This window comes from Urocampus carinirostris, chromosome 18 (genome assembly GCF_059441175.1).
Source record: "Urocampus carinirostris isolate Australia breed hairy pipefish chromosome 18, RoL_Ucar_1.0, whole genome shotgun sequence".
Classification (NCBI taxonomy): Eukaryota; Metazoa; Chordata; class Actinopteri; order Syngnathiformes; family Syngnathidae; genus Urocampus; species Urocampus carinirostris.
In genome coordinates, this window is record NC_142366.1 from 6,491,185 (window position 1) to 6,518,360 (window position 27,176).

Here is a 27,176-nt window from a genome sequence, read left to right on the forward strand (position 1 = left end):
GCACACTGGGAAAGACAACTCACTTTCTCATTCACACCTAGGGACAATTTGGACCGGCCAATTCACCTGAAATGCATGTTTTTGGAATGTGGGAGGAAACCGGAGTGCCCGGAGGAAACCCACGCAAGCACGCGGAGAACATACAAACTCCGCACAGGAAGTCTGGAGCTGGATTTGAACCCACGCAGGAGGTTCCCAAGACATGAACTGTGCCGCACATGCGCTAACCACTGCGCCGCCATGCTGCCCTCTTTTCGAACATATTATGTAATATTATTTTGTTGTTGAGTTATTGTTTTTGTTCTGTTTTTATTTTAATGTTCGAATAAAGTTTTCATTCATTCAAGGGTTCCGTAAGCCGTGAAAACACAACAGCTGGACATGTCCATTTTGTAAACTGCGACTGTAAAAACACAACATTTAGATCTTCCCTCGCTCCATCTTAACATGTACTGCCACTCCGATTGATTTAGGTCAACAATGCGCACGCTTCCTGTGGTGATCTGTTGATGGCGTATGGTAGGCTAGAAAGGGGGTCTATTTTTTCTTATGTTGGCAAAAATCCAGCAAATACAAGTTTATTTGAAAAGTGGAATAGAAATCAAATAGAAAAAACCTTTTTTTTTAGTTATAATCAATTATTTGCGTCTCAATACACTCAATTCTCATTTCGGAAGAAGGGAAGTTGCTCATTATTCTGAGGGAAACCAACGCACCAGCCTACTGAAGGTCCGGTCACTCAGCCTTTCACGGGCGTATCGCGGCTGAATCACGGCCAGAAATTTCTGCCCGTGAAGCAGACGCTGTTGGACGCTTTGAGATCGCGATACAGTCGCGATACAGCCGTGCTTTACACGCGGTAAGAGATTCACACGCGGTTGGTCACGCAAAAAAGTTTTGCGCTGCTCAAAAATTTAGACCATGGGTAACCGCGGGCGGCACAGCGATGCAACCGCGGTTACCTGCGATAAGGACGCGGAACAGTCGTCGGCCAATTTTGCACATTTTCCACCGTGGGCAACCGCGGGCAAAAAAAAATCGCAAAATTTTACCCGCGATACAGACGCGAAAGGCTGTGTGACCGGGCCTTTAATCAGACAATCTGGTATCTCATAACACTATCCCCCAAGAAAAAGTATACACAGTATTTTTTTTTTTACAATTCTCTCTCTCTTTTTTTCTTTCATTCTCACTCTTTCTTTAAATAGAACTAAAACTGAAGGTAGCACGGCGGCGCAGTGGTTAGTGTGTGCGACATAGTTCTGAGGTCATGAGATCGAACCTTCCTGTGTGGAGTTTGCATGTACTGCCCGTGCCTGCTTCGGTTTCCTTCCACATTCCAAAAACATGCATTTCAGGTGAATTGGTCGGTCCAAATTGTCCCTAGGTGTGAATGAGCAAGTGAGTAGTCTGTCCCTGTGTGCCCTGGGACTGGCTGGCAACCAGTTCAGGGTGTCCCATGCCCACTGCCCGAGGATAGCTGGGATGGGCTCCAGCACCCCCACGACCCTACTGAGGATAAGGGGTGCAGATAATGGATGGATGGATGGATAAAACTGAAAATGTATTAAAAAGTGAAAAAAAAGTTGCGTTAAAACATTTTATTAGCTAAATCAAATTAATTGCGTCTCAGAGTGCCCAATTTCCATTCACGGAGAAAAGGAAGTTGATTATTTCTCCGAGGGATCGCAAACGCACCATCCTGCTTCCCGTTTTGTCCTCACGCTCTGACTCTTCCGTGGTGCGTCGGTGTTGAAGGGAGGAGGCAAAAAAAAAAGAGGAAGGAATATGGTTTTATGTGACGCTCCTCCCGCTCTAGCGGATCTCTGCTAGCGCGGAGGAGGAGAAGGAGGCTCGACTCATAACGGAACCGCTACATTACCTCAACCGAACCTTTACGGTACCGGACCGAACCCGGAGGAGCACCGTGGAGACCTCAATGGGTGAGGTGCATCATTTTTTTTCTCCCCCATTTCTCCCTCCGCCTCATGCTGTCTTGTAGAATATCTCTGGATGAGCAGCAGCGGAAAACCCAGGTCCATATTGACTGGGGGTCCCCAAATGCCCCTCCCCCTTAATAGGGGTTCAAACGGGTGTCTTTTATCTTGTCCTCTTGCGATGTTTTAATGGATGTGCAGGAGCGCGTGCATGAGATGATGAGTTGCAGATGTTGACACGTTTGCACCAGTGTGCTTGTGCGCGCGCATGAGGACTGTGACATCCCCCGCACCCCTGGGTGCAGGGTATGTGTGTATGTCTAATGGCCGCGTCATCGATTGCTAAATCGCTATTAATTTGATCGATGCAGCTAGCAGAGTCTCCACTGTTTTCAGTCCTATTTTTCAAAAAATGAAACATTTTCCTTTTGTGTATACAAAGCTAAGCTAGGTGGCTAAGTTTAGTAGATACTCAAAATAGGGAGAAAAGTCGAGTCACATTTACAGTATTTGTATATCCCTTAATCACAAAATGTCTCACAGGACTGCACATGCCACAATTACACCATCCCCTGATCTGAAACCAACATTCGGGCAGGGAAAAACTTAGAAGCCTTAGCATGAGGAAAATAAGAAATTTTAAGAAGGAGCCACACAAGTGATAATCCACCTCTCAGGGTGACCAGGTTGCATGTTGCGTTGGGTAACAATACACTGAACGTAGTTCAATAGAAAACTTAATATGTAACATTGAGAAGTCCATGACAGCAACGACTTAGCTTCCCATCTCAGCCAGCTGGTCGATGCAAATGATGACATGCTTCAAGTACAGATGCTGGTCCACTGACTCATTCGGAGTCGTCCTTCTCCTACATTTCGCCACCAACCAGGCAGCCGGAGGGGGCATTAAAACAAAAGTATGAGGTCGGCATCAATCATAAGCCATAAAATAGAAGAGTGTCTAGGTTTAAAAACTTCCACTCAAACCCGTGGATTTCTCCTTGGCTCTTGGGATTACAAGTAGACCAGCAATATCGAAGCGGAAGCTCCGTGCAGGCACATAGGGGGAAATCAAATTCGAGAAGAGGGCAAATCCCTGCAAATAATTGTGTGTTAGTGTCACAATCACATGTATTGGGAAAACCTGTGCTCAGGTTTTTGGCGCCGACAGCCAGGACAGCTGATTGGCGCACCCTGTACATATAAATCCCCAGCTTCCAGAAACATTGTTTCTTCCAGAATCCCACCTTGTCATTTCCTTCCTTTCAATAAAACCAAGAAACGAGCGCAAGTGATCTCAGTCTTCCTTTCGTCCTGTCTGACAGTTAGTAGAAATATTTAAAAGTCACATCTTAATTGGACCATTAGCCAATGCAAGTTAGCTAGACATTAAAGGATTTTGAACTTGCAAGGAGACCAGGGACAAAAGCCTTCAGATAAGAAAAGTCCATTCCCTCATTCTGATGCCCTCTCCTCAACCCCTATTTTTTAATAAATCTTCAAGAATAAAAAAAAAACATCAGCCCTAAAGGGCGTGGTAATCAAAGACCAGCAACATGATTGGCGGATGATTATAATGAGGTTATAGTCAAAACAACGAACAACAGAGTGCAATAATAGTTAAAATAAGGAACTGGCATCCATCAAATCCCTTGGTTTTTGTCCAATATTAAAACCAGAACAAACTTTTCACTAACCTCAATTTGGTGGTATATGCAAAAGTCTTAAGACAGAGAGATATGTCTAATTTGGAGGTTCACGAGGTAGAGTCCCACCACCTTGTGGTATTTATAGGCTATAACAAACCTTTTTTTGTCTTGTGGACTGTAAGGGCCCACCTAATTACAAGTCGCATCCTCAAAGTATAAGAGCATGGACTCTTTGTGATTGTGATTATGGTCAGTTTACATCTCTTCCCTGCTGATCTGGTTTGGAACCTGATTAAACCTGACTCGGTGATACGTTGGCTTGTCTTAACGGCAAATTGTGTATCTGATCCTGATGCAACTTCACAATTCAGAACATTTTATTAGACTTCACATACTGGACAATCAGAATCTAATCTGGATTCAATTGAGTACCGAATTTATATTGGCTTTGTCGCCATTTTGTGGCACCTGCAAGCAATTACAAACATTTTTGGTTTGCACAATTCAGAGAAAAATTCTAAGTGATAGCATGATAAAAAATGTACAGACGGTGCCCTACTTATGAACGAGATTGGTTCCGGACGATCATTCATAAGTTGAATTCGTTCGTAAATTGCTTCAGTGCTATATTTTGTATGCAATGTATGTTTAAGGCTTGTAGAAGTAACCTGTATGGTTTGTACAAAAAAATAAACATTTCATAAAATAATATGCTTTGTAAAGATAAATAAAGTTGAGTTTAACTTACTTTTGGAACATGAGCTTCAACAGTTCGGCGACTTCCTCCTCCGCGGTAGAAAGTGGCCGAAAAATAGCGATCCAACCATTTTCTCAACCGCATCAAGCTTTCTTTTTCCACTTTAATTTCAAAAGAAACGTCTCGTCCTTTTTAAACTTTACACCAACCATATTGAATGGATGCACGAAATATTAAAATGTCAAAGTTCTTCGCGAGCTGGAACATACAGTATAGAACGTTTACACACGGACCAGGAATAGCAAGTAGATTTTTTTTTCTTTCGGGTGGATGCTGGGTGACCCCTCACAGCGCCACACACCGGTATTGGTGGAAAGAAGCACTACAGTAACAGTGTTCATTTTACCTCTGAAAAGTGATGGGTCCCGGGGACTCGCATGCTCAAAAATCAATGGGTCCCAACAGAGATCCATGGGTCCCCAAAATTTAGTCTTATCGAGGTTGAAATCGTAAATCGGCAACAAATATATAATTTAAATCTATTTATTCATTCAGTTTTATTCATCAAACTATCAATTCATTTTCTGCATCAAATTATTGTTGGTAATAAACCGATTAAAGGGATAACCACGAACCTGTCTTTTTTAAATTTTCTCCTTTTATACTTCCTTTTTTCTTAACTTCTTTATTCAACATAATTCGTAATATCAATCATCAAAGCAAGTGAGCCGTTTGAGAGCCGGCTCTTTTTAATGAGTGAGCCAAAAACACCGGTTCTCTAAAAAAAGATGGACTTCCTTTCACTACACAACGAGATCTCGTTGGCCGAGATTGGCGTGCTGACGAAAACTCAAACCGCGAGACCAAAACAACAATGGCGGATCTGCCTGAAGAAGTTTGGAGTGCAGTAAATCTTTGTTAAAAAGAAGTATTCGGGTAATAACGACAATTTAGTGGCAAAAAGGTTGCGTCCCGGGGACGCACCTTGATTTGAGACTTTGTGTCCCCAGCAAAAATGATGCGTCTAAGACGCGGGGACGCTGGCAAACGAGAACACTGCAGTAATGTTGTGTACTCAGAAAAAGGTGCACAATACAAAATCTTACAGCGGTGACCGGATATTTTTCGATATGCCCCTAAAAAATGTTTGTATCTACCGTTTTTTGTAACTCGAATGTTCGTAAGTAGGGGAGCGTCTGTATTAGATTTTGAAACCATTTAAGTGCTTTGCCGCCATTTTGTGGCATTTATGAGCAATAACTAACTTTTTTTGTCTTTCGTAACTAGCGTAAAAAATTGTATTAAATTATGCATAAAAATTCTAAATGATAGCTTGAGAAAATTATTACGATCTCAAAGTATCTGGTAGCTTTGCTGCCACCTTGTGGCATTTATAAGCAATTACATACCAATAGCGTGAGAAAAACGTATAACAATTTGAAACTTTTCATTATCTTTGTGGCAAGCTTGTGGCATCTATGAGTAATAACAAACCTTACTCACTTGAAATATAGCTAGACAGCATACTAATGCTCGTTTATAGCTTTTGCTAGTATAAACAGTATCTCCAATAACCAGTAAAACCAGTTTAGAGTGTAACCAGCCCCAATACATTGTTAATTACTACCAGAGTGACAAGTCCTATTAATAATCAGTTTAACCAGTCTCTCCAAAGACTCGTAACGTCATTTTGACCAATTACTAATTTAACTAGTTTTCTAATTAATTTAACCAGCCGATGAATTTATTACTAGTGTTGATTTTTAACGGGGAAACCTGCACGGGTGAGTCCCAGCCATTCATTGATATGCTTGTTTCCATGGTTACCATACCCTGAAAAAAATACCATCCCTCCCTCCTGTCAAGGTTTAAACAGGCAGTGGAGCGTTTGTGCGCTACACTCTAATCTGCAAAGCAAATGACTTGCCTTCTAGCTAGTTAGTTACCTTAAAAAGAAACTTTGTCTACATGTCAAACATCTTCAGATGGTTCTCACTATTGTAATTAACTCGTATAGTTTGTGCCCCACTCATCAGTTAGTCAATCCAAGTAGCTTGCAGGGCTAGTTAGCTTAGCATACTCGTTAGCCTAGCTTCCTAAGAAATTAGATCTACTTTTTAAACATCTTCAGATGGTTCTTTCTGGCTTAGTTAGCCCCTTTAGCTTGTCCTATCATCTCATCAAAGTAAGCTGACCCAATGAATTTAGAACGCTAGTTAGCTTAGCATGCTCGTTAGCTGCTCCCAAAGAAAATATTTCTATTTGTCATACTAGTCAAAGGGTGGGCAAGATATGGCCCGATAGCCACAGAGATGATTCTTAATCTACTTTGTCCTATCGTCTGTCACCCGATTATCTCGTCACACAAGTTAACTTAGTATGCTTGTTGGTTTTCTAAGAAGTTATATCTATTTGTCAAACACCTTCAGATAGTTTTTGCCAGCTTAGTTAGCACCTGTAGTTTGTCCTTTCATGTCATTAAAGTAAGGTGAACGATAATACCTTATCAAGCCAGTTAGCTTAGCATCCTCTTTAGATAATTTTCGAAGAAAGCAAGGTTTTTGAAAGCCTAGTTGGCTTCCCTAGTCTTCTTTGTCATCTCATCAAAGAAAGCTGACAAAATTAGCCTATAGCGTTAGTTAGCTTTGTCAACTATCTTGTTAGCTTCCTAAGAAAACTTTTCAACTCGTCAAACGTCTTCAGATAGTTGTGACTAGCATAGTTAGCTCCTTTTGTTAGTCCTATCATTCATCACAGTGCACTGACCTAAATATTTTGCAACTTTAGCATGCTTTTTGGTTGAAAATATTAACTCTTCTAGTCCGTCAGATCATTTCAGAAAATGAGCGTAACCAACTAGCTTATCACATGCTAGCTTTCTTAGCATGCTCATTAACAAGCTTCCAAAACATGGATGTGTATTTGTTAAACATTTACAGAAGGTCCTTGCTAGCTTAATTACCTCTTCTTGAAAAGTGCTATATAAATGCAGACCATCTACCATTTACTCTAGTTGTCCTATCTTCTCACCAAGAAAGCTGACAAAATTAGCTCATCACGCTAGTTTTCTTAGCACGCTCGTCAGCATAACACAGTATGAATATAAGCAAATCCGTTCATAGTCAGACTACGACTCCCAGCAGTACGATGACATGTGCTTGAGCGTGGCCGATGTCATTGCCTACCTAGCTAGGATCTGGGTACCTCATAGGCTTCATAAATAAGGATGTCTGTTTGTTAGACATCTTCCGATGGTTTTCGCTATCTTAGTTAGCCCCTCCCTTTTGTCCTATTATCTTATCTTGAATCTGGATACTTTTCTTAAGTGGAGGCGGTGGCGGAGTTCGACTACGAGGCCCAGCAGGACGACGAGTTGAGCCTGAGCGTCGGCGACGTGATCTTGAACATCCGACGGGACGACGGAGGATGGTGGGAAGGCGAACTCGGGGGGAGGCGAGGCCTCTTCCCCGACAATTTTGTGCGGGTGAGTTACCAATAAAATATTACAAGCAAAATGGCCGATAGAAGATTGGATTTGGCTGCTTAGAGTGGTCAGGAGCCGCAGTACCCAACTTGGCCACCAGAGGGCGCCAGAAACCCCACCAAGCAGACCACACAAAAGCAGATGTTTAGCAATATTGTTGCCATGTGTTGGGGGAGCCTTGACACGAAAACTAGCTAAGGACTCTCACAGAAGCCTAAAGTAAAACTATTTAAATAATTACCATTTTTTTGTGTAGGTAAGGTGGATTTAGATCGAATGAAAAGGGGATAGGAAAAAAGGAAGAAAGAAAGAAAGACAAAATCAAAGAAAGAAAGAAAGAGAGACAACGAGCCAGAGAAAGAGAGAATGAATGGGAGATAGAGAGAAAGAGAGAGAAAGATAGATGGATTGATACAGTAGATAGATATTCTATAGATCTAGATAGAAAGATAAATAGATGGATAGATAGATTTTTCTTTTTCTACTTTTTCTCGCTTCTCTCTATCTTTTTCTCTCTTTTTACTCTTCTCTTTTCTTTTACGCTCTCTTTCATTGTGTATCTCCTTCACTCTCTTTCTCTCTCTCTCTTTCTCTTTCTTTTTTTCTTGTTTTGTTGCTTTATTTATTTATTTCTTCCTTTCGTTTTTTCTGTCTTTGACTCTCGTTTTTTCATCTGTCTCCCCGACTCTCTTTTTTTCACTTTCTATCTCTCTTTCCTTTTCTCTCTCTCTTTTTGTCTTCCCCCGCTCTTCACCTCTCTCTCATCCTTTTTCTCTCTTTCTCTTTCTTTCTTTTTATTCTCTCTGTTTCTTCTGTCTTTCTTTTTTTCCCCACTTTCTCGCTAATCTACTAGTCCGGCCCCGGCAAGAGTGCTTTTACCACTATGTGGCCTCTAGTTCAAATAAGTTTGGCACTCTTAATTTAAATGTATTTACGTATTTTTAATGCAACCCTAGCTCTTACTTATGTTTGAATTCTATAAGCGATGTCCATTTGCGCCTTATATATGAAAAATATGTTACAAATGGCAGTTTTTTGGGGGAGAGGCACCTTATAATCTGGTGCGCCTTATAGTGTAAAAAATACGGTACTTTTAAGTGAACATTTTTTTCCATACTCCACCTGATGCTGATCCGTCAAAGTGACTGTTCAGTGTGAAATGAGTGAGTCAATTTAATCAGGAAGTGAAGAATGGCACAGTTTTTGGAAATGGTTGTCATGCACTTTCGTCTAATTTGCCCAACAAAAGACGTTTGTGTGCGTTGGACTCACACTGTTGTGTCACAAGACCGCACTTATGAGAATTTGCGGAATTTCGTCTTCCCATGTGTGTGCAAAAAAGAATGTTCTGCACAGTTTGACTGCTAAACACACAGGAAGTAAGTAATGCAGTCTATACAACCCAAATAGAAGGAAATCTACGGATTCATTGGCTCCAAGAAATTCATATGTAGACGATCTAACGATATTGTATTTTTTATTTGATCACAATCTTTTCAAATTGTCTGATTGATCTTATATCATCAGAGTCTCAAATCCGATAGCTTTGCAATACATGATGAACAAAAAGCTCAGCAATAAGTAAATTGACTACATTATTTTGTAATTTTTGGGTACAATTTAAATGTAAAAAAAGAGAAAAATTTATGTTTTAAAGGCTGGTTTTTAGTCAAACTTACATTTTTTCCCCCTACTTTTCAAATATTTTATATGCTAAAACAATAAAATGACAAAAGTATAACAAACCTTTTTTTGTCTTGTGTATAATAAGTATAATAAGTAAAAGTAAAATGAATATATTAAATACCTAATTTTGTCCTTTTTCTGGTGGAATTTGTATTTATTCATTCATGTATTTATTGTCGCATAAGTCAAATGATTATATAAAATATTCTAAATTAATTAAATCAATTTAAATATTTTTTTTCTTTTAATTTAATTTAATTTTATGTTTTATTATTATTTTCAATTAGTTATTACTATTTGACATATTAAAAGAACAAAAGATATATTAAAGTAAAATAAAAAAATTAAAAATGACATTTACATTATTTGAATCTACACAATGTTTTATGCCGAATATATTTTTATGCAGGAAATAGCCACAAAAGGACCCCAGGGACGAAACTCTAAATGAAATAGTTATTGTATAGTTGTCATTGGCTTGAAATTCTATATATGTATATGTATATATATATATATATATATATATATATATATCAAGAACAGAAAAAAAGTTTTATGAGTGGGGACATGAAGAGACACTTGGGACAACTGTGGCACCAAAATATCACAGTTTTATTCATAATATCTTTTGGGGCGTTTATAATCATTACATTTTTACCATTTTCGTTCGACTGGCCGGATTAAATAGCGGTCTATGTGGCACACTGACCGTAATTTGTGCACCCATGTACTCGTCCCCGAGGAGTGTTGCATTCATGTTGCCCAAAAGTGTTGGAATTTTAAAAAACTGGAATGGATTTAATTCAGTCTCTAATTCAACAGGAAGACATCTTTTTTCTTAAATTGGCATTTATGGAGCTCCAGCGTCCTCTTCCTTTACAAGAGTTAAGGGATTTCCTTGTGACGGATTTGCGTTAAACTGAAGAGCGAAGGTTCGCTTTGTATTTGCCGGTTAAAAAAGGGGTGGGCAATATTTGAGGTCGGCGGCCCCAATGGGTTAAAAAGATTGGCCGGTCCTGCAGACCAATCAAATATGCACATATCTTCATGTTATATTTCATTATATTTGTTTTTAAAGAGAATAGTTTCATTATAGAGCAGCATGGCGGCGCAGTGGTTAGCGCGTGTGCAGCACAGTTCTAAGGTCTTGGGGACCTCCTGTGTGGGTTCAAATCCAGCTACCGGACTTACTGTGCGGAGTTTGTATGTTTTCCCCGTGCTTGTGTGGGTTTCCTCCGGGCACTCCGGTGTCCTGCAACATTCCAAAGACATTGAGAGAGATTGGCCGGTCCAAATTGTCCCTATAGGTGTGAATGAGCGAGCGAGTTGTCTGTCCCTGTGTGCCCTGCGATTGGCTGGCAACCAGTTCAGGGTGTCCCCTGCCCACTGCCCGATGATTGCTGGGATGGGCTCCAGCACCCCCGTGACCCTACTGAGGATAAGCGGTGCAGCTAATGAGATGAGATGAGTTTCATTATAGTATTACTGTAGTGGTATTTTTTGCTATTCCTGATGTAATATTCTTATAGTATTTCCATGGCAGTATTTTTGTAGGATTACCATAGTATTTTGTAGTATTTCAACAGTCATATATTTGTCTTATATCTGTGTGGTATTATTGTAGTTGTATTTTTGTAGTAATACTCCAGTATTATTTTTGTATTATAGTGTTACTGTAGGGGTATTTTTGTAGTATTTCCATATTAGTATTGTTTTAGTATTTCTGTAGTAATTTTGTAGTATTTCCATCGTAGTATTTATGTCGTATTTTTTGGTATTATATTACGTACATATTATTTCCGGAACGAAAGCAAAATGATACACCAGGTTTCTGTTTTCAAGCATGAATTTGATACTAAATATTGTATACAAACATTTTGTGGTATTTCTGTAATACTTTCTGTTTTATTGTAGTATTGTTTTAGTAGTATTTCTGTTGTATTTTTATCGTATATTTTTCAGAATGAAAAATAATATATTAGGTCTCTGTTTTTAAGTGCTAAATTGCAGTCCATTTACTATATTTGTTTTTTTAGTCATTTTGTAGTATTTCTGTAGTAATTCTGTAGTAGTATTGTAGTTGTATGCACACAAAGGGTTCATTGGGTCAAAGTTGTCACCCAAAAAAAAAAAAAATTTTTAATACTTTATTCACTGTTATACATATTTTCGTTGTATTTTGACAATTTTCATTTGGCAGCTAGCCACATGTGGCATGCGGGCCGTTGTTTGCCCAACCCTGGGTTAAAAAGTCACCTAAAGGAAAAGGCAGATGAAATGAGGAAGACAACACCATTCGTCATATCGGAACAGGAAACATCTGCATGTATTGTGTTGTGTCGCTAAATGGTGGGGTTTGCTTTGCCTGTAGAAAAACTGACATGACTCAATGAACTGAACTTGAATGTATCAATTCCACACTGCTATGAAACATTTGTTGCATAAATGTGCACTCAGAGGTAAAAGTTTGTTTCAGGCAGCTTAAAATGAAGCGCTTGCATCATGCTTATCCGATTAGCCCAGGGGTGTCAAAATCATTTTAGGCTGGGGGGCCACATGGTAGGAGAAAGAAACTCTCACATGGACTGCACAAGTTCATTAGAGAGAGAGAGAGAGAGAGAGAGAGAGAGAGAGAGAGAGAGAGAGAGAGAGAGAGAGAGAGAGAGAGAGAGAGAGAGAGAGAGAGAGAGAGAGAGAGAGAGAGAGAGAGAGCAGAGAAAGTGAGGAAAAGAGAGAGAACAAGAAAGGGAACCAGAGAGAGAACAAGAGAGAAGAAAGAGAGAGTGAAAAAGAGCAAGATAAATTGAAAGCAAAAGAGACACAGTGATACATATAGAGAGAAAAGAAAGAGAGTGAGACTAGAGGGAGTCAGAAAGAGAGAAGAAGAAAAATAAGAGCAAGTATAAGAGACAACAAGATAGACAACAAGAGAGAAAAAGATAAAAAAAAAGAGAATGACCAAGAGAGTGAGAGAAAAAAAAGAGAGGGATAAAGAGACAGAGATATGTAGAAAAAAGGAGAGAAAGAAGAGAGAGCTAAAGTGAGAAAGGAGACAGAGAAAAGAAGGAGAGGAAGAAAAAGAGAAAGAGAGAGAATGAAAGAGGAAGAGAGAAAAGGATAGAGAGCAGGAGAGAGAGAAACGGGGAGAAAAAGAAAGAAGAAGAGAAAAAGAGAGACATATTATACATAAAAAAAGAGAGAGAGAAAGTAATTTATATATATACAGTGCATCCGGAAAGTATTCACAGCGCTTCACTTTTTCCACACTTTGTTATGTTACAGCCTCATTCCAAATTGTATTAATTTAGATAGATAGATAGATAGATACTTTATTCATCCCCGTAGGGAAATTTACACTTCCAGCAGTCTACCCCGTTGTTTATTAACAGATGAACATGATGCCCTAGGGGTGCTTGTAGCGGCGTGGATGACGTCACGCCAGTCCAAAAGTTCGACATCTCTGCGGCAGATAGAAAACTTTTCTTTGTGAAAATCCAGGGATACAACACCTCGTGTTAGCAAGTCCGCCTCCTCTCCGATTCCCCCCGGCTTTCGTGTCTCTGTTTAGCGGCGTTGAAGCTGGATTGCTCCGGGTAGCTCCGGGTGGCTACACGTTAGCGTCCGGAATGCTAAACGTGAGCCACGTTTTCGCAAAACACAGCAACTGCGCTCCCTGTGCGCTTCGATCTTTTCCACCAGCACTCAATGATCTTATTTGGTCGTGAGTTCGCATTTACCATGATTACGGATGGTACCGAAGACTTATAACGCCGCTAGCCGCTTCGCTAGCTCCGGCTCTTCTTCCACGATAGGCCCCTTCATCATGCCGGCACGAGAATTCTTCAGGGCAAGGAGTTGAAATTCCTTGAATACACGCATTTTTTGTGCGCTAAAACCCATGTCCATAGGATAGAAGTAATCCATAGTGTAGTTGTCAAAACGGGAAGAAAAAACACCGAAGATAGGAGCAGACAATAAAACAATTGGGCAGCTGCTGGAAAAGGCAGCCGCTCGTGGCAGCGCCTCTTTGATATATATAATCTCTTATCTCAAAATTCTACTCAAAATACTCCATTATGACAATGTGAAAAAGTTTTTTTTTTTTTACTTTTTTTGAATTTATTAAAAATAGAAAACTAAGAAATCACATTTACATAGGTATTCACAGCCTTTGCTCAAAATTGAGCTCAGGTGCATCTTTTTTCCACTGATCATCCTTGAGATCTTTCTACAGCTTAATTGGAGTCCACCTGCAGTAAATTCAGTTGATTGGACATGATTTGGAAAGGCACACACCTGTCTATATGAGGTCCCACAGTTGAGTGTGCATGTCAGAGCACAAACACCAAGCATGAAGTCAAAATAACTGTCTGTAGACCTGCGAGACAGGATTGTCTTGAGGCACAAATCTGGGGAAGGATACAGAAAAAATTCTGCTGCTTTGAAGGTCCCAATGAGCACAGTGGCCTCCATTATTCGTAAATGGAAGACATTTGGAACCACCAGGACTCTTCCTAGAGCTGGCCGGCCTTCTAAACTGAGCGATCGGGGAAGAAGGGCCTTAGTCAGGGAGGTGACCAAGAACCCGATGGTCACTCTGTCAGAGCTCCAGCGTTCCTCTGTGGAAAGAGGAGAGCCTTCCAGAAGGACAAACATTTTTGCAGCAATCCACCAATCAGGCCTGTATGGTAGAGTGGCCAGACGAAAGCCACTCCTTAGTAAAAGGAACATGGAAGCCTGTCTGGAATTTGCCAAAAAGCACCTGAATGACTCTCAGACCATGAGAAACAAAATTCTCTGGTCTGATTAGACAAAGATTGAACTCTTTGGTGTGAATGCCAGGCGTCATGTTTGGAGGAAACCAGGCACCGCTCATCACCAGGCCAATACCATCCCTACAGTGAAGCATGGTGGTGGCAGCATCATGCTGTGGGGATGTTTTTCAGCAGCAGGAACTGGCAGACTAGTCAGGATAGAAGGAAAAATGAATGCAGCAATATATAGAGATATCCTGGATGAAAACCTGCTCCAGAGCGCTCTTGACTTTAGGCTGGGGCGAAGGTTCATTTTTCAGCAGGACAACGACCCAAAGCACACAGCCAAGATCTCAAAAGATTGGCTTCAGAACCACTCCGTGAATGTCCTGGAGTGGCCCAGCCAGAGTCCAGACTTGAATCCAATTGAACATCTCTGGAGAGATCTGAAAATGGCTGTGTACAAACGTCTCCCATCCAACCTGATTGAGCTTGAGACTTATTTTAAAGAAGAATGGGCAAAACTGCCTAAAGATAGGTGTGCTAAACTTGTGGGATCATATTCAAAAAGACTTGAGGCCGTATTTACTGCCAAAGATGGATCAACAAAGTATAAAGCAAAGGCTGTGAATACTTATGTAAATGTGATTTTTTTTAGTTTTCTATTTTTAATAAATAAAAAAAAAATAAAAAAAAACTTTTTCACTTTGTCACAATGGAGTATTTTGTGTAGAATTTTGAGATAAGAGATTAAATTAATACAATTTTGAATGAGGCTGTAACATAACAAAATGTAGAAAAAGTGAAGCGCTGTTAATACTTTCCGGAGGCATTGTATATATATATATAATACATATATATAATTTTTTTTATTTATTTTTTAATCCACAGAGGGTTTACCCAAACAAACTGACTTAATATTACACAGACTGCTTTTTTATTGTTGATCGGATGGACTTTGATGGTCCGATTAAATGGTTAAAAAAGATAAGACGTTGCTACAGTTACTCAGTACTTGAGTAGTTTTTTTTTCAGTAAAGTAATTATTTGTATCCTTCTGACTTCTACTTGAATGAAATTATTCTGAAATATGAATACTTTTACTTGAGTGCAATTTGTGGCTAATCTACCCATCTCTGCTTAAAGTGATAAAAAAAAAACATGTAGACAAAATGAAATATGAAGGCCTAGCTGAAGTAAAATGTGTTTTTTGTTATTGTTATAAAAAATGTTGTGTAGGTAAAATGACAGTTGTGATTGACAATAAGTAAAGTAAACAATCGTTTGGTCAAATAAATCATTGTTTTTCAATCTTTGTTAAGCTAAGGCACATTTCTTTCATTCTGTAGCGTTGCATCTTTGGTAAGAGTAAATCCAAATGTAAGATAGCTTTTGCTAGACCGCACAGACACACATATTGGATCATTTCCCACTGCACAGTACAACAATCAATTACTGTGGTTGAAAAAAATCTGGAATAAATAGTTTTAAACATTTTTAAAAGGCAAATTGAATGTTGTATTTTTTTGTCTCTCTAAGATCTAATCTGCAATTAAAGTTGCAATATTGTAACAATATTTTGGGTCAAATAAATATTTCGTAAACATATTAAAAGCCAAATTCATCGCAGTATTTTAATTTACATTTTTGAAACTAAAACGTAGAAAAAATAGAAAATGTAATTTTTCACCTTGAGAAGTTGTGATACTGTAAATATTTCATCATCTTTTTATTTATTTTTAGTTTTTATAGTATATCTATATTTAAAAATAAAATAAATGTTCTTAATTCGTTATGTTATGTATTTACATTCACATTTTATATTTTTAAGAGAAAATCGATTCTCAACCTTTTTCCATTTTCAAATATTATACGATTTAAAACTATTTCATTACAAAGCTATATTTAAGTAAAATATATTGTAAATGCTTTTTGCACATTTTGCGATTATTTAATTAGCCACAGTTTTTCTGCCTTTCAAATAATTTATATATGGACACAACAACATTAAAAAGCTATATTTAAGTAAAGTAAACATATCAAATAAACAATTGTTGTCATTCTTGTAGAATATTTGTTTTTTTAAAGACACAATTTTCCTTTTAGTTTTTGTATTATGTTATGTATAGAAACAATACAATTACAAAGCTTGAATCAAGTAAAATAAAAATACTAAACTCACAATATTATCATTTTTTTTTCATTGTCTTTTTATAATTTTGCATCAAATTACAAATTTTTGATGTTTCCCCCACTGACAAGTGACTCGCCTGGTGCCTCTCTTCGCAGGAGATCAAAAAGGAGGCAAAACGAGACGTAGGGCAAAGCGGCAAAATGGCAGGCAAAGCTGACCTGTCCAATGGCAGGGACAGTCCCGTGTTCGAACCGAGCGCCAGACCGGCCAAAAAAGGTATGTTCAAGTGAAGTGCTTCTCAACTGGTCTGACTTCTGGATGGATACTATTGTCATATGTGGAGTAAAATGCTTTAAAATATATTAATTAAATTCAGAATGTAATTCAATGGTTACCAATTAGGCCAGCAGGTAGTGCTAACAGTTCCCCACCCGAATCAATTCGACATAGCCTCATGATGTCTCTAGCATATATCACAAAGGACACAATACTCTTAACATATTTTAAATTTTAGCTTTAATTTATCTATTTTTTAGTTCATTGCCCATCCCCCCCTCCCTTTGTGAGCCTTCTGAGTAGAACTTTGATTTCACAATTCACAATTTGGTTGGCAATAGTTAGATTTTTGCTAGGCACGCCTGTCAGTAAATATCTCAAACTAAACAATTTATGATCAGTAATCGTTTGCATCGGCCTATCATGACATGAGGTCATGAATATTTTTATTACGATGGAAAACCTTGCCAGTCTGCTCCCGTAATTCAATCAACTTATAAGAGACATTTTGTGGCCTCTGAGTCAATTGATGAAATGCGTGTGTGTATGGGGGCTAAGTATCAGTCGCAGGGGGTTTCTGTAATATGCAGAGAATATCTTTACATATTACAGAAATACTATTGCAATACTTAAAAAAGATTACAATAATACTAAAAACACTATTCTAATACTGTTCTTCTCCAAACAATTGACACAAATAGCACAGTAATAGTACAAAAATAAACTACAGAAATGCTGAAGGAATGCTACAAAATATGATTGTAATATTATAAAAATACAACACAAATACTATCACAATACTACAAAAATACAATAATACAAATGTACTTCTACAGAAATACTACAAAATAGTAGAAAAATACAACTGCTGTAAAAATACAAAAGTACTACAATAAAAGCACTATTCTAATACTACAATACTAATGCAGTATTATTATAATACAAAAATACTACTCCAGAAATACACTTACATTATCCGTCCATCTATCTGCACCACTTATCCTACTCATACATTAATACTAAAAAAATATAATACCAAGAAAAACTACAAAAATCGACTACAAAAATTGTACAAAATACTACAGTAATACTACAAGAATACTATAGTAATTCCACAAAAATAAAATTGTAATACTTCAAAAAATACAACAGTTATACTCTTATAAAAAATAAAAATATGGAAATACTGTATTCATTCTAATAAAATAATGTTATAATACTTTAAAAATACCATTTTAGGATTACTCAAAAAATACATCTACAATAATAGTACAGAAATTGTGTGATTTTACGTTGGACCCAAACGCAGGCAGCAGGAAGCATTTCAAGTTGCTAAAAAAAATCATGGCATTTAATCACAAAATAAATCAACGAAGTAACAATCAAATGGTCAATGAACAACTAAACTATCCAAACCAGAAAAACAAAAATCAAACCTCAAAAAACAGGACGAAACTGCAATACATCGCATTGGTGATCTGGATGGGGAAAAATGGCAGTAGACCTGACCACGGGCTCAGTCCAAAATGTCCTTATGAAGGTTTGGGGTGATAAGGGTCAGGTGCATGGTGACCTGATGGAAAGGGCGCACCAGATCCCAACTATAGAAATACTACAAAAATCACAGAATTATCACTATCTATTGTCAGGGAGTTTAAATGACCCTGAGTTATTTTTGTTCTCTTTTCTTAGCATTATTAAGGCAAAGGCCAGCCTGCAACCTACTGAAAATGGGTCCACAACACACTTTCACCAATGTACTAGTTTACTAAATAATATTTGCATGGTGGAGACGACCCACAACAGGTTCCTCTTTATTGATACTATTTCTTTTTTTTTAACACGGTGGTGATTTCAGCCGAGCAAATCCGAAAACGGCGCTGCAAAGCGGCATTCAGCTACGTGCCGCAGCACGAAGACGAACTGGAGCTGAAAATTGGGGACATTATCGACATCGTAGCAGAGGTGAGACCACAAAGTTTCATATTTGTCCACTAGAGGGCAGCATCTGTCAAATGTGAGACCTTATTTGTAGTGTCGTTGGATATAATCGAACTCCGGCCAATTTGTGATCCCAAAGTAATCATTTTCGAAAAAAATTGTTTATACCATCTTTTAGTCATCAATAAAGTAACAATTATATTCTTCGCTATTTTTATAATTATTCAGGCAGGTAATATGTTTTGGTAACTCTCCTTTCCGGACTCTGGGTTGTTTTTTTTTTTTTTTTTCATAATTTGGCCGGGGCAGAGTGTGTCTTATACTCTGGAACAACTTAAGTGACAAATAATAACACTCCTATAGCGATATATCATTCAATGTGTTATTTTCACACAATACCTCAGGAGGGCGCTGTAGGCCTCTGTCAGTGCAACCAATGTATGTATTTATGCCTGTATATATATATATAAATATATATATATATATATATATATACGAGGCAGCACGGCGGCGCAGTGGTTAGGGTGTGTGCGGCACAGTTCTAAGGTCTTGGGAACCTCCTGTGTGTGTTCAAATCCAGCTACCAGCCTACCTGTGCGTAGTTTGTATGTTCTCCCCGTACTTGCGTGGGTTTCCTCCGGGCACTCCGGTCTCCTCCCACATTCCAAAGACATGCACTTCAGGTGGACTGGCCGGTCCAAATCGGAATGTGGGAGGAAAACCATGCAAGCACGGGGAGAACATGCAAACTCCACACTGGAGGTTTGATCTCATGACTTCAGAACTGTGCCGCACACGCGCCTATATATATAAATTATATAAATAATAGTGCATAGTTGAAGCTGAATGGCAGAATTCATGTCAGTTTATAGCAGCCCATTTCCACAAAAGGTTCTAGATCATAGACGGAAACAGTTTAAAATAGCACAAAGTATGTGCTAGCAGCAAAATAGCAACTCTGTTTAAGTCATCAAAGTCAACAAACAAAATCAATTCTTTTGATCGGCGCTGGATTCCTTCTGTTGAAGGTACTGGAAAATTCAAAAATTGGCCTTGAAAGTGCTTGAAATTGGCCATGAAAAATGTTAACGATCCACATTTTTATTTAAAGGTTGAGGAATACTCAAAATGTCGTTGCTTTTTTGTGCCCTGCAGGTGGAGGAGGGCTGGTGGGAGGGCGTCCTTAATGGTAAAAGCGGGATGTTCCCCTGCAATTTCACCAAAGAGATTCTAGCAGAGGCTGAGGGCCCCCCGGCAGAAGTTCCCCACTCGCAGGAGGAGCCCCACTGTAACAGTGAGTTACTGTCAATAAAGTTTTTGAGTTTATGCCGAATTTTCTTTTTTTTTGCAGGTAAAAACAGTCCAGGTAGTGAAAGCGATGGCGGGGACAGTCGCTCTGAAACAAGCTCAGTGGAAATTCAACCCAAAAAGGTAATGGCAAGAGCTTGGAACTATGTTGATATCAAGGGATGGAGTTTTATTTAGACCGGATTCTATAAATATTAAAATCGCCCTCATGTGGCCACTTAGTGTATGTATAATAGCAGAGATGCCATAAGCTGGAAAAACAATTCCCCTGTTGCTGAATGATAGGATTTGACTTCTTTTAAGTACTTTTGTCATGTATTTGAAAAAAAATCTATTTAATTATTACAAAAGTAAGACATCAAATATACAAAATAATACAACATTTTTGCATATGATTTTGATTATTTTTGTAATCATTTTATTTTCCTAAAAAAATAAAACTCCCATATTTTTTCTCATTTCAAATATTATTTTAAATAATTGTTTGAAAAAAAACAATATATATATATATATATATATATATATATATATATATATATATATATATATATATATATATATATATAATATATGTGTGTGTGTGTGTGTAATTGATATTTTATTTTGTACAACAGGTTTATTATTTGTTGAAAACATTTAAAATGAGAAAAATATGTGAGCAATTATTTAATCAAATAAGAATTTTTTTTTGGGAGGGTGACAAACAATTTTTGTATGATTTATTTACTGATGTTTTTGTAGTAGGTTAGAAGAAATACTGTATTGTATTCCAGACTGTAAGGTGGCCAGAAATTTGATAGTGCGCCTTTATAATGTGGTGCACCTTATATACCTGAAAATAGAATGGATAAAATTGGAAACGTGTGGTTATCATCAAATGATACTGCAAACAGTAACTCTTCTGCCTTTGAGAAACATATAGAGTGGTTTTCAAGTGCCAAATTATAGTTAACATTGCCTGTTGCTAAAATTACTATTAGTGGTGAAACCAGGCTTCACAAGGTTGGTTTATTTTCCATTAATAAATGTATTTGAATTTACTGCTTAATTTAAATATTTTTTTCATGCTCTCCTAACTTTTACCATAGTTTTAATTCCATACGCCTTATAGGCCAGTGCGCCTTTTATATGAAAAATCAAATCTAGATTTCTTTAGACCTCTGCTAGTGTCTTTAGCTAGGTTTCGATCACCGACCACTCCAAACAGCCCAATTCAATCCACTATCAGCCCAGGCCATTTTACTTTTAAGCAATTATTAAGCAAAAAAAAAGGGGGAAGACAAATAATGAATGAGTGATTATTCAGTAAAATAAGAAAACAATCTGATTTATTTCACCAGTTATTTTTTTGGCAGTAAAATTAAAAAGATGCCCTAGGACTGCCTGGCAACCAGTTCAGGGTGTCCCCTGATCACTTCCCGAATATAGCTTGGATGGGCTCGAGCTCCCCCGCAACCCTAATGAGGATAAGCGGTGCAGAAAGTGGATGGATAAAAAGATAAACATTCAAATTAGCAAAACAAATAAAATCACTGCTTAAAAAAACGTTTTTAATTTTACTATGTATTTTTTCCTCTTTTACTTTTCTAGTGGTGCATTTATATGCCGATTTAGTCTGTAAATCAGGGGTGTCAAAGTTGCGGCCCGAGGGCGTTTTGTTGCCCGCGGGATGATAGTTTGAGGTCCCCAACTCAATGTGCAAGATTAAAGGGATAGTGATATTTTTAAGCACTTCCTAATGGTAAAAAATTAATTCATTAAAAACAGCAATATTAATTTGAAAAATAAACCAAAATACACAAACTATAGTATAAACGTTTATTTTTGTAATACCTGCAATGCAGTGGTTAGCACATTTGCTTTACATGCAAAAAATTCCTGGTTTGACTTGGTAGGGGATGGGCGCCACCAGGCTATACTTGCCCAAGACACACCACAGGAAATGGCGCCCTTACGACCCTAGTGGTTGAGGGATACAACCACTAACCCACAGACCCACCACTCGTTGCTTAATAAATATGCATTGAAATTACATAACATGAGCTAATTGTCGGCAATCTTACTGTTACGGGTATCAAAAAAATCCCATTTTGGTCACTTTGAGTCTCCATAGTTTGTGTTCTTCCTTGCACTCGTTTTTGTTTGCACCACACAATACAACGATGTCTAGTGCCCAAACAATGTACATTGTCCCTTTAATGTAAGTATAGCCGATGCAAATCACGGATTCACTTATACTTCTTCACATTATTTCATTTATAGTTTCACATTAATTCTCAATGTTTTCTTATTTTGTGTCGCAAGTTAAAAACTATATTTGAGAACAGTGGAATGTTTTTAATCTGAGCTTTTCTTGTGAAAATCTGATTTAGCCCAGTTTCTTCTTGACTCTTGCTCCAGAGCCCCCCTTTCTAGCAAATTGAGTCTGAGGCCCTAGCTGTAGATGAAAAAATAGCTCTAAAAAAATCTGACCCTGACGCCGTCTAACGTCCCCTGCAGGTACGAGGCTTCGGATTTGGAGATATTTTTAAAGATCAACCAATCAAACTCCGCCCCCGTTCAATGGACGTCGATTGCGACGGCGACAAGGTGAGCCCGCCCTCAAAAACGGCTTACGTTTGTGACCACAAGAGACCGCCAAAGCCACATCAAAATCAAGCTAGCACAAGGAAATATACAAAAGAAAATGATATTAAAAGAAAAAAGACAAATAACGATTTTAATTTTGGGAAGAGGACCTTTGAATAAATTGCACCTCTTCCTCGGGAAGTGTTTTTATGAGACGGGAAAAGCAGAAGTGAGACTCGAGGGGGAAACAAACGGAGCACTCACACATGCTAGCGCACACACCCGGTCTTGGCGCTGATGTAGCAAAGTATCGTTTGTCCTGCATTTGACTGCACGCAGAGAACCAAGGTAGGATTGAGCAGCAGATTTTGTGACTAATAAACAATCATTTAGGTTATATACCTTTTTTAAATGTGTTTCTATTCATTTTTTTCTATTTGTTTTTGGTTGTGATAACTGTATGTAGCTCAAATTTGGGGTATCAATAACACTTATGCTCATTAGGGGGCGCTGTTATCACTCATGTACTTCCTAGTTTATTTCTCCAAATTGCAAATATGGCAAAATTGCTCCTATGTCTGATTGAATGCATTTAAATATTGAAGATTAGCTTTTTTTTTGTAACGCTAAAGCTAGTTAGCTTAGGAATCTATAGCTCTGGTATCCATCTCAGCGTATATATAAATCCCGATTTGCATGCGTGTGTGTGTGAGTTCATATGTGGCTTATAGGATGTGAAACGGCTGAACTGATTTTCGTGAAAATATATACAGTAGTACTTTAGGCCTCTAGGATTGTTTTTTGCAAGCTTTGGTGTCAAGGCATGCCCAATAAATACCAACAAAATCAATAAACAACAGCTTTTGTTTACAAGTGGCTCTGGAGCTGCATGCAGCCATGCGGCTCTTTGGCCCTTCCTAGTGGCATCCTAGCACTTTTTCCACCAACCATAGCCCCAACAACATCGCCCAAGTAAAGTGGTCGGCAGCGACAAACCTAGCAATACCAGGCCATTATGCTTGTAATATATATCAAATAATATAATACTTGAATTTGTAATAGCATTTTTTTGAATATTTCGAAATAATTAGCTAGCACAAGCTAAATATTTTGCCGATGTATTGCTGTAGAAAGTAAGCTGTGAAGCTAACGCTACTTACCCTAGGGTAAGTAACATAATGTCTGGTAACATAATATTTGCCATGTAAATACTGTATATATAAATAAGACACCTAGCTAAAGCTTAAACACTGTCTAATGTATCATTATTTAAAGTAAGCTTAGTAAGCCAATTAGCTTAGGAAACCCATACATTATTAAGACAGAAAAGATTATTTATGTAAAGATGTTAATGTGGTAATATTCTTCCTCTGTCCGATTAAAGTAAATTTAATATATTTGAGTATTAGCCATCTACTCTAATGCTAAAGCTAGTTAAATTAGCGATCTATAATTTATTAGAGTTACGATCTTTCAAGATGGTGAGCATAAGTATAACACCAATTTTATATCTAAACGCGCTAGCTGTCTTAAGCCAGCTAATTGTCCAGTGGTCAGGGAGTTATTTAGTTTAGCAAGACTCTATATAAAAAGAAATATACATGATAATGAAATGCTAATGTGGTAACATTGCTCTACTGTCGAATACAAATAATTGTATTTGAAGTTTAGCTATTTATTGTGATGCTAAAGCTACTTAGCTTAACAATGCTTTAGTCACTCGAGTTAATGATCTTTTGACATGGTTTGCTTGAATATAATATGCCTGCTAATGTAGTATGATGTTTTCTAGCAAAGTTAGCTAGCTCAAGCTAACTATTTGTCCAATGTACTGTATTGCTGTGTATCAGGGGTCTCCAGCGTTGTGCCCTTGGGCGCTTAAGAGCACCTGAGGAGCCTGTGGACTGGTTCTGAAAATAAATCCTAGGTCATTGAGAATTTCTAGGAAAAATGATTTCTAACTGTCAAAATGTTTAGTGGTAGACTGAGTGTATTTAAACCTCTAATAATAACATCCTGGTTATAACATAATAACAACATAGTAATATACAAATGTTCGTTTGATGCCTGCTCCAGAGAGTAAGCCTAGTAAGCCGATTAGCTCAGCAAACTCGAATATCATTAGAAAAAAATTAAAGACAAAAATGAACGTAATAGTACTGTATTCGTCTTTTGTTCAAAAAAGATAAATGAAAGATATTTTGGAACAATTTCCTGTAATGCTAAAACTAGTTAGCTTAGAAATCTATTGTTCATTAAAGTTTATGATCTTTCAAGAGGGTTAGCTCATGTATAATGTCATGCCTGGTAATATATTTTCTATGTAAATTGGTAATGTAGTTGGCTCAAGCGAACAAATTGTCCAAATTATTTCTATGTAAAGTAAGCTTAGGAAGCTAAATAGCTTAGCATGCCTGTACATTATTGAAAAGACTAACGCTAAAGACCAATTTAAAGCAGTTTTATGGAAGCAGACAAGGATATTGTTGAGTTTAATAGGCCCGTCTTTGCTGCATGGTGGTTGCGCTTAAAATGGAAGGTCCTTTGAAGGCTGTTTGAAAGTCGTGGGGGTTCTCGTGCTTTAGGTGAGTCACTGGAAGCCACATCAGCGTCCGCAAAACAGCCAGATGCTAATTGCCGGCGAGGAGAACTACTCCAGTACACATGTAGTACTTTTATACTGTGAGTTTGTATTTGTGTAAACTGTTATAAATTAAAAAGATGAAAAAATAAATATATAAAATCAACGCACATTTTATTAAACTAAAAAAACAACAAAAAGTTTGTATGTGTGTTATTCACGAGGATTTACAGTTGAAGAATATCGCCTACAACAATCGCAAAACATTAGATGCAATGGAAATCGAACCTGGCTCCCGGAGGTGAGAGTGAGTGATCCCAACCAAAAATGAAGTGCGCATTATTGTATACACAAGTGCGCGTTAGACATGAATAAATACGTTACTACCAAAAATGATAAATAATAAAATTAATCATTTATCTTACCAATAATATTTTGTTATCTAATTGAATATTTGAATATCAATATAATTAGTTTATCTTGTTGCATTTTTCCCCAAAAATCAGAAAACCGCTATTTTACAAAAAATATCTAATATTTTATTTTTGTTTCTTATTTTACATTTATTCAAATAGTTATCAAAATAAATCCTAGCAAAATCATTGCATTTGGTAGATCATTTAAATTTGAAAATGAAATTACTACAAAAATAATCAAACCCATTTGCAAAATAGTTTATGTGTTGCATTTCTCGATGTATAATAATTTAACTTGTTTTTCTTCTAGATATAGAAGAAACATTTTTTTCTTTTCCTGGTTGTGGCGTTTTTAATCAAAAATAAAAGTGCGTGTTGTACACCAGCGAGCTCAACCCGGATAAATATCTTACGACCAAAAATAATTGGTAAGGAATTTTTATAAAAGGATTTTTCTATTTGACTAAAAATAATTTTCCTTATTTTTATTATATATTAAATATAATTAGTTTTTTTTTATTTCATAGAACCAACCAAATATTACACAAACAAAATCTCGAGAATATATTATTTGTTTCTTATATTACATAATTAAATAGAAATAAAATAAATATTTGAAATCAGCAAAATTATTTAATATCGTATATCATTTTAATTTGAAAATACAATAATTGAAAAAAAAATCAAAATCATATGCAAAATATATTGTATCATTTTGTGTATTGCATTTTTGAATTTTTGTTATAGATTTGCTTGTATTCTTTTCTAAAATAGGAGAAAAAAATATTTGAAAGAAGCATTTCTATGACTTAGCAACAGAACAAGATTGTTTTGTTTTATTTGCTGCACGCGGCATTTTTAATCAAAAATTAGAGGTGCACGTTATTCATGATTATTGCAGTAATTGTCCATATTACTTAATTAATTACCGAGTTAACTACATTTCTACCGAATAAAAATGTTGGCATCTCCTTGTGGCATTGCAGAGAGACAAAAGAATACTATTTTACAAGCCTGGATAGATATTACTGCTCATTAAATATATATTTTTTCATCTTTATGTGATTTTCTTGTCTTTTATGGTTCTGGTCTGGGGAATGGAGAAGGAGGAGGTTTTCGTTTTCCTGGGAGGGGGGGGTGGCAAACAGAGCAAAGAGTGTTGAGGAAGACAGAAGTGTCCCTGTGAACATTTTCCACAAACAAGCTCTTTAATTCTGTGTTTGCACTCAAGGTTTCGCAGTTTTATAGACTGTCCTCCTGCCAAGTTTCACAAAAAGAATGGAATAACTAAAAGTTAAATAAAAAGATCACATTTAAAGGTTCTTTAACGCCTGCACTCACACTCAAACTTCCACAGTTTTATGGACTGTCTTCAGTTTTTTGACTGTTTTAGGAATGATTATGCTATAACGTAAAAGTAAAACAAAATTGAATTAAAAAACAAAACAAAACTGGGGTGTCCTGGAAAACTGAAAAGGACCTCTAAAGCCAAAGAAAAGTGCCGTTCCCACTTAGGCTTTCACAGTTTTATGGACCGTTCCCTTGCCTAGTTTCATAAAAATAATCAGATAAAAGTGAAATAAAAATCATTTTTAAGAGTCCACAAACACTGCAACAAGCTCTTTAACGCAGTTATATAGACTATCTTCACTTTTGTAGACTGTTACAAGTAAAAATAAACACACAACAGATGGGTTAGGTTAATATTGTAAAATGTGAAAATTGAGAAAATCAGATTCTCTCCT

The 27,176-nt window shown here is 37.2% G+C and overlaps 1 protein-coding gene across 5 annotated transcripts in view; it reads left to right on the plus strand.

Annotated features, from left to right (window-relative positions):
• The first annotated feature begins 1,731 nt into the window (after nt 1-1,731).
• sh3kbp1 (SH3-domain kinase binding protein 1) overlaps nt 1,732-27,176 on the plus strand; it is a 41,826-nt gene continuing 16,381 nt past the window's right edge. For 4 of the 5 annotated variants that reach the window (XM_088322661.1, XM_088322664.1, XM_088322663.1 and 1 more), the window contains exons 1-7: nt 1,732-1,943; nt 7,610-7,767; nt 16,497-16,617; nt 18,476-18,582; nt 19,714-19,852; nt 19,910-19,989; nt 22,366-22,455. In XM_088322661.1, the coding sequence (XP_088178787.1) occupies nt 1,940-1,943; nt 7,610-7,767; nt 16,497-16,617; nt 18,476-18,582; nt 19,714-19,852; nt 19,910-19,989; nt 22,366-22,455 (699 nt within the window). In that variant the 5' untranslated portion in view covers nt 1,732-1,939. The remainder of the gene's footprint in view (nt 1,944-7,609; nt 7,768-16,496; nt 16,618-18,475; nt 18,583-19,713; nt 19,853-19,909; nt 19,990-22,365; nt 22,456-27,176) is intronic. The other variant, XM_088322662.1, reaches the window with a different exon arrangement.